This window comes from Crassostrea angulata, chromosome 7 (assembly GCF_025612915.1).
Source record: "Crassostrea angulata isolate pt1a10 chromosome 7, ASM2561291v2, whole genome shotgun sequence".
Taxonomy (NCBI): Eukaryota; Metazoa; Mollusca; class Bivalvia; order Ostreida; family Ostreidae; genus Magallana; species Magallana angulata.
This window is the reverse complement of record NC_069117.1, coordinates 1,802,251-1,811,190: the sequence shown is the minus strand read 5'-3', so window position 1 is coordinate 1,811,190 and position 8,940 is coordinate 1,802,251. Positions and strand designations below refer to the sequence as shown.

The 8,940-nt window shown below is 33.6% G+C and overlaps 1 protein-coding gene across 1 annotated transcript; it reads left to right on the top strand.

The window, feature by feature from the left end:
• The first annotated feature begins 2,666 nt into the window (after positions 1-2,666).
• LOC128156184 (uncharacterized) lies at positions 2,667-8,635 on the top strand. Its single transcript, XM_052818229.1, has 7 exons — positions 2,667-2,768; positions 2,915-3,080; positions 5,553-5,762; positions 6,046-6,643; positions 6,924-7,073; positions 7,550-7,587; positions 7,835-8,635. The coding sequence occupies exons 1-7, from the start codon at positions 2,678-2,680 to the stop codon at positions 7,842-7,844; spliced, it is 1,263 nt and encodes a 420-aa protein (XP_052674189.1). The 5' UTR covers positions 2,667-2,677; the 3' UTR covers positions 7,845-8,635.
• Positions 8,636-8,940: the final 305 nt, after the last annotated feature.

The window sequence follows — 8,940 nt, the reverse complement described above, 5'->3', positions numbered from 1 at the left end:
TGCATCTCTTAAGGTAAATGAATAGAAATAAAACTGAGTAAAATGTTATATAAATACTAAACCAAACTTCAAGTTTTTAAAAGAACTACTTATGCAAGCGGAATGTGTTCGCGCGTGGAAGCATTTGCCGGATGCCTCATATGGACACAACAGTGATCGGCCGAAGCCGATCACAAAAATTTAACAAAGGAATATATCGGGAAAAAATCTTCTTCTATAAAACCACTGAACCAGAAATGCCGAAAAGCTCGTTTATAGTGACCCTCGTGACCCTCGAACCAAAACTAGGGCCCTAGACGGGGTTCAAAGTTGAACATATAAATACAAATGATTTTTTTTTAATCTTCTTTAGAATCATTGCCAATTTTTACACAAGAGCTTGTATACAGTAAAGATCAGATATTGTAAAACTTGTGACCCCGAAATGCCAATATTTAAACAAAAGCGTGTTTATATTGTGAAAATTCTAAATTGTAAAAATCGTGACCTTTAGAGAAAAACTGGGGCCTCAGGCAGGGTTAAAAGTTACACAGAAAATTAGGTTTAGAAATCTTCTTCTTAAGAATCACTGCACCAGAAATGCCAATATTAACACATAAGCTTGTATATATAGTGAAGATTCTAAAGTGTAAACAAAAAAATCATGACCTTCAGACAAAACCTGGTGCCTCGGTCAGGGTTCAAAGTTTAACAAAGGATTACGTAGGAAAAATGGTTAAGTATCTTCTTCTTAAGAACCACTGCACCAGAAATGCCAATATTTACACAAAAGTTAGTATGTATATTGAAAAAATCCTCCCACCGGACAAAAATGTGGCCCGTGGTGGGGTGCAAAGTTAAATATATATATAAAAAATGTTTAAAAATCTTCCTCTCAAGAACTACAATGCTTCAGATTGTGAAATTACTCTGCAAGCATCCTTAGATAATGTAGATACTTAATCAATAAAGCTGTGACCAACGGACTAATATACTGGGGCCCAAAGAGGGGTCCCAAGTTTTTTTTCGAGAACTACAAAGCTAAAGTTTGTGAGATTACTATGCAAGCATCCTGATATAATGTAGATTTAAAATTGTTAAAGCCAACCATAAACCTCGGACCAGTACTGGGGCCCCAGAAAGGGGTTCAAAGTTTAAAATAGAAATAATATATGCTACGAAATAGAATGTTACAAGGAACTGTTTTTCAAGTGAGCGATATGGCTCATGGGCCTCTTGTTTTCAGCTGCAAAGAAAATTTCGAAGTGAAACTGGTGAAACGAACCTTACTTTAAAAGTGACAGGCTTCAAGTAAGTCTTTTTGTCTTTAATGAAGAATATACATGGTACAATTAATTTTAAACAAATAGTCGTCTTGGTTTTTTTTCTACGAAAGATATGAATAATTAGTCATCATCATCATCATCATCATCATCGTTTTATTTTGAAAAATAAAAATTGATGTGAGCACTACAAAAAAAATTCAGGAAATAATCTGTATCGGATTGAGTTTTATAGGGTGCACTTTTTTGTGTATGTTTTGATGACATACGTCATGAAAGCATGGTGATACATGTGTTATTTATGTTCACCAATAATAATATTTCAATAAAATGGGCTATAATTAATTTGATTATTAATAAATATTCTTATTAAAATATCACATACGATTGGTTTCTTGCTGTTTTTAAAGAAAAGAGGATTATTTAAAGAGACAGTATGGCGCATCTTATCAAAAAACCGACTTGAAAAAAATTTCCGATCGGGTTCGGTATTTTTGTACTACTCATGAATGTATAAACTTTCAGAAAATTACAAAGTTCTCCATGCAATAAATCTAATTATTTCATTAAAATTAATAATTACGTATAACCTATCACAAAAATACATTGCAACATGTTCGGGGTTCAGCCTTCTATACTATTACGCATGCGTATTTACTGTAAACAAAACATATGCAGGGCTCGCGAAGAATCTCCTGGACAGGTTTGTTGATGAAAATATGTCTTTTCTACTTCTCATAGGTAATAACTGTTCAAAGTTTTTAAAATAACCACAATTATTATTTTGTAAGCATGTATTTTTCGTGTTTATCATAGGAGTTCTACAACCTAAATTTATTTTTATAAATGAGGCCCCTTGAGGGGTTACTTGACATATTTATGTCTATTCATTTTAAAATGAACCTAAATTGGTAAAACATTTATAAATTATCGAGTAAGTAAGGATTGTTTCATTTAGAGAATCGCTTTAACCTCGTTTTCCATGATGACCATAGTGGGACGAAGATCTTGTAGTTTTCAGCACGTGTCAATTACTGTCTATCAAGTCCACGTGGTACAAATAAACGATATAAGATTATTCCGGTTTGTACGACCCTTGAATTTCCGGAAGCTCCTAATTACGTTAATTAAGTATGTGAAAGGGATTATCATGTATTTCAACTATTACAATAAACGTTATTTCTTATTTCCTAACTATACAATAGGTAAATCTGAAGTTATTGACACATGTGATTTCAGCTGTACTGTCCCTTTAACTATATTGTTCATGTGGTGATTCTACTGACTGCTGTTAGTGTTAGGTAAAGGTAGTTTGATTTCACTTCGTTATATTATTTATTAGGAATGGAAGTCTAATCGTAGAATATGTGGTCATTTTACCAATTGTGAATACAAACGAAGCAATGGTTATAGCAATGGATGAAAAGTTAAATAGGGCGGCAACTGACTGGAAGACTTTTCCCAGCCTAAAGGTTGACATAGAAAAGACAAAGAGAGCTATCAAAAGTAATTGATTGTCTTGTTTTTTATTTGATTAATTGCCTTTGATATGGACCATGTCTTATTTTAAATCATGTTAAATGATTCTTCTAATATTTTCGACTAAGATTGATTTACATGCTTTGAATTTTATTCATGATGTTACATTTCAGACACATTTCTTCAAAACGTGTGTAACTGTGGGAGAGGTGATTACATTTGTGTATCAGAGAATAAAGAGCTTCGTTGTGAGCACAAATGTGATTCCACTACCGGAAAATACTGTAGAAATAATGGTCACTGTGTTAACGATACAATTTCACAAAAAGCATTTTGTCTGTAAGTATAATATTCATTGTTTGAATAATAACAGGATTTAAAACGCAATTCTTGTCCTCTATTATCCGTAAATTGGCATATGCAATACCGTATCATTAGTATACGTGATGTTGTTTATTTTTTTAATAGAAGTTGAAAGTTTTAAATCACTCGAGCTTAATGATTTAGTAAGATCTTTTCAGGCGCCTGATCTCGACGACACCTTACGGCGTTTAAAAAAATGAAACAAAACCACAGAAAATATGAAACTTATGATTTTGCTTAATTCAGATTACATTGTTGATCTACCAAAAGTGTTTACTTATAAGCTTAAAATGATGATGAAGTATACTCTCATTTAAGTCTTATTTCTGTCAAATATCAGTTGACTGAAGAGCAAAAACTCATTTAATTACAAAGGATTTCTTAAAAATGTTACACGCTAAATCCAGATAGGTTTGACAACAGAACCATTCTGATTAAAATCCTTGATCCGCTCCTTGTTTCTCTATTGTCACCACACGAGGATCTGAAATACCCTGCTTGATGTCGTATACCGAAGCAATGTAACGTGTTCTCGAATATTTCGGTATAGGCAAGGTAGAGATGGAGCACGAGTTGATATTAGAGGCCCTCAGGGAATCCAAAGATTGTATAAGCATGACTTCCAAAACACGTAGATGAGGAATTCTTTATAGCCAAATAAAAGTCACCAGGAGGTGACCTCAGCGGGGGTTTTGAGATTCTCGTGTAGCGATAATAGGGAAACAAGGAGCTAATCAAGGATCTGATTTTAATCAGATTGACAACAGAACTTAAAAGTTTAAAGAGATTAAATCTTGTATTTAGATATAAACACACAAACAAAGAAAGTATCCCTTTCTTCATCGTATGACTTATTTGATTCATAATTACTCTATCATCGGATTCAGAGTTTAACTAAAAAAAATTGAGTATGGCTTAAAAACTGTTGACTGTTGTTTTGTTCACGTTTGTGTTATTAAATAGATATGCGTTTAGAAAAACAGTACTACTTCCTTGAATCCCAGTTAGTCCTTTCGGCTCAAGAGAACGATTTCTACATTAAACATTAAACAGTAAAATCAGGTGACCTATTGCTATCTGTTTTCGTCCGTCGTCGTGCGTTGTGCGTCGTCCGTCGTGCGTTAACAATTTTACAACTTCTTAAAAAAAAACAAGGCTGCCTGTTACCATTTTTTGGTGTGAGGCATCAGAAGAATCTAAATTGAGAAATTCATGGCTCTACCACCCCCGGAGCGCCTAAGATGGGGCCAAATATGAAATAAGCCAAAGTTTCACAAATCTTTTTCTATACCCTCAAACGTGTGAAGAAAAAACTGGTTGCATTGGTTATGATTCCATGAAGCCCCCTACCAAAATTGTGAAATTCATGGCCCCTGGGTCAGGGGTTTAGGCTCTAAGGTGGGGCCAATATGGCAATATAGTAAAAATGTATTTAATCTTAAAAAAATCTTCTACTTTACTCCTACACATGTGGGCAAAAAACAAAATGCATGGTTATAATGTCCACTAACTCCTCTACCTAAATTGTGAAATTCATGGCCCCTGGGTCAGGGGTTCAAGACAGGGGGTGGGGGCAATATCGCAATATAGTGTTAATGCATATAATGTTTAAAAATCTTCTCTATTCTCACACATCTGTATGAAAAACTGACTTCATATTAATTATGTTTACCAGGAAGTCCTCAACTAAAATTTTAAATTTCATGTCCCCTGGAGTATGGGTTTTGACTATAGAGCAGGGCTAAAATGGATGAAAAGGTGTTAATGCATATAATGTTTAGAAATTATCTTCTTTACTCACACACACCTGAGAGGAAAACTGAATTCATGATTTTGTAGACCAGATCTTTAAGTTTTTCGCCAAAATTATAGACTTCATAGTTCTTTTTAAAAGATTTCAGGCAGGGAGGTGGCCGTCATTACTAATTTATAATTTTTCTATTCCAGAATAAAACCTAATTACAATGTAATTAAATGCATATATGAGACTCCTCGACAAGTTTTTGTATGAGGTATATGCTTCTCAGGTGACCGTTAAAGCCTTTTGACACCTTGTACTTTAATAATTAGTACATTATTAAACACCGAATTATCTACATATTTTTCCGTTTTCCTTGTTACGGGAAATAGCACACAGTGGGTGTGACCGGTCAGCAGAAGATGCTAACTCTTCCATGGCATATGATTCTACCTCCAATTTTTGTAGAAGTTCTTTATTACTATGATCCTGTTTTAAAATAATCCTTTGGACTTGATTTTAAAAACTGCTTGTTATCACAACATTTCACCTATTTATCAAAATACCAATAAATTGGTCGGTAAAAAGCTAGCACCTTTTTTAATTTCAACGATACATATCGTTTTAGTCATATAGTCATATGATAAATTTATCATCAATGTATAAGATACATTATGTTAAAGATCTGTCAATTCTATCATATTTTTCAGATGCATCAATTCAGATAAACATATATTCTATGGTGAAAATTGCGAGCATAGTATGCAGAAGACAACGAGTTCAACAACTCCAGACCCGTTTCCGGTCAGCAAGCTTACCATCATCGCAATTTCTGGAGGGACCGGAGGAGCATTATTGCTAATCATTCTTATATCTACCATCTGCTTTTGTTGCCGTTTGAAACATGCAAAAAAGGAAGGGTGAGTCAAGCAGAAACTATTGTATTTTTTCATAATGTTATAATGTTAAAATTCTGTATTATCATAATCCTTATCAGCAACGTTTCATGACAAAGAATCCAAATATCCATTTAACACACACACAACACACACAACACACACACACACACACACACACACACACATCTGAAATAGATTATGCCAACTTTTTAGAGTAAACTCATTCGAAAGCAAGTTGGAAATTTCAGACATACCTGAATGAATGACTTCATTGATTGACTTATTCTTGCTACATTACTGGTAGATCATTTAGCGAAACGTCTTCAAAATGTGACAGCGATATCATCCGGGATAACAAGAAGATGGAAAGCATCCCTCTTGAATCTGGAAGGTTGAACCCAGGTTATCGAGATGATCGACAGGAATCAGGAAGGAGATATCCTTTGGAACAACCCCAGGCAACCAAATCAAACCCACTTTACAGAGATGATTACGGAGACCAGCGTAAGGGGTACCAGACTGATCCCGAACCAAGATATCAAGACCATGACAGAATATCTCGGGGATCGTTCAACCCCCAGACCTCCAACGACCGGCTAAGGACTGAATCTTCGGGGAATCGTCAACCAGTGAGGCATTACAACGATTCGGAAGCTTCCTACCGGGATCAGCGAGAATCTGAGAACAGCTATAGACCACGGGGCATCAGCAGCGAACGAAACAACAGGAGGGTGTGGCCTGAGGAAATCCGCAGAGACAGAAATAATAGCAACGATAGACACTATCCAAAAGGGCGATCTGAGGAGAGCAGCACTGGTGACGACAGATACGTCTACATAGAGGGAGACGGTGGGGTTCGTCGTCTCTTTAAAAGAGTTGATGACAAAGACTTGGGGGGAGAGGTGTGTATTTTGTCGATACAGTATTCTTTAAAATTCTATTTATATGATATAACTCTGCCAAGTAAGTCATCCGAAAGGTCACAAATTGGTCACCACAATAATTTATTCGCATAGCCTTTCCACTCAGTCACCTTTCTACACCTTTCAAAAATGTACAGGTCCGTCCTGAGATCATTCTATTAGATTATAACATCATAAGACGAGAGAGGTCAACCTTTCTCCATAATTTGATGTGTTGTAAGTAACAAATAATGTTATGATATTATATTCCAATTGACAGACCCTTATTTATCAGCCGTCAAACATGCCTCGCCCGATCCAAAGAGAGAACGTTGACTCCGTGGGTGACAATTTCATCATGCGGCCAGCCCCTCCCCAAGACAACGAGAGGAGGAGTTCTTTTTACGATACGATTGACTCGGAAAATCCGGTATGTATAACTTCATCAGATATTGCTTGGGATTTTTAGATACTCGTTAAAGTTTATTTTTTTATTAATATTTTATTGTTTTTTCTTTACAAATATAGAATTTGATGATTATTGATTATTGAAATCAAGTTTAAGAAACACGTTACAGTGAGATTTGACTAAGCAACTTTTTTTAATTAGGAAGAAGTTAATAAACAAAATAATATGGAAGAACGTTATGGAATCAAAATTAAAGAATATTTTATGATATTGAATTACGTAAACAATATGAAACATAACCATAATATCACTTTCGCTTTGTCCTTAGACAGTACCACAATCAACTTTTGATATACACTTAAATGTGGACAAATAATCCTTGTTTAATTTCATCAAATATTCACATGGATTCGGTGGTGGACCTTGAGATGCAATTGATTAAGTTTAATTCATTTAAATCTTTTTTTATTCCTAAATGAAATTTATTTCTTTTTCAGTATAAAATCAAAAGACCTGTTATCAGGCAAAATAATTTGTAAGTATGTCAGACGCTCATCAATATTCGTTTAATACCATTTTTCGTGGATTTCGTTATTCAGTTGATCCACGAAATTAAGTGTTCATTCAAGTGCAATTTCTATTAACATGTTGTACTGATAAAGTCATTAGCCACTTGTTTCAGTATCCTTGAAACTGTGACTTTCACTTTAGCCACGAAAATTAATACCCTTGAATTTTAATGAAACCATCGTATTTTTAAAGTGTATTGATATCCCTTCCAGGTATTCGTAAATGTTCCGGATCATCAGAAGTAAAAGGTGGATTCCTGGGATTTTTTTTTTAGTTTTTCGTTGCTATAGTGCATAAATAGTCAGTATAAAATATATTGTGCAATGTTATCGGAGAATCGTTTTGAAAATACAACAATAAACTAATGTGCAATGAAATATGTCAATAGATAACAAATTACATATCACATCATAATAATTAACACTAAAAGGACAAAGTTTGTAATCCAGTGTCAATTAGATTGCTATGAATGACAAGGCCTGTCAGTTTCATGATTTATACATTTCAGCGTACGAGAATAAGTATTTGCTAGGACGTGATATATTTTTTTAATTGGTTTGATCCATTTTATTGATAGATATTTGTAGTACATGTTTACACATTTAATGCTTTCTGCTTATAATTATATTTTTGAAGATTTCGATATGGGTATTAAAAAGGTATGGAGGTATTAAAAAGTGAACAATTTTTGTCATCTATTAATATAAATAGCAATAAATATATAACGCATGTATTATTACAGTGGTTTTTTTCCCATATTTTCATTTATTTATTCACATTGCTTTGCTTTTATGCCAAAGAGATGATTCAAACAATGATATACTTGTATCAATTATATGTTTTGAGCTGCATTTGTTGCTGTTAAAGTGATTTATATCTTATGTATTCAAAAAAAATCTTGCAGTATAAACTATGCATTTATTGTTATATCCATTAAGTTTCTTTGTATATTTTTAATAAGTCATTCATATTACTGTGGTTTTACTCTTTAATAAATTTATAAATCAAATCAATGATATATCTTTATCAATTATATATCTGGAGTTATATTTCTTTCTGAAGAAGAATTCAAGTGATGAATCGTCAACGACTCGCCGTTGGTTACTTATAGAGAGCAGGTTGATATTGATGGTTTGTACTTGTATATCAACATTATATTGTATTTAAAGAACAAAAAGTTTTCAAAAAGTTAAAGCAATATGAACTGCAATTTTCATGGTGAAATTTTTTCCCCCCGAAAATGTGATTTTCTAATGAAATGACAAAAATATCTTGGTTTTTAAATTTCTGTTAGCCATACTTTTGTTGAAATGCCGTT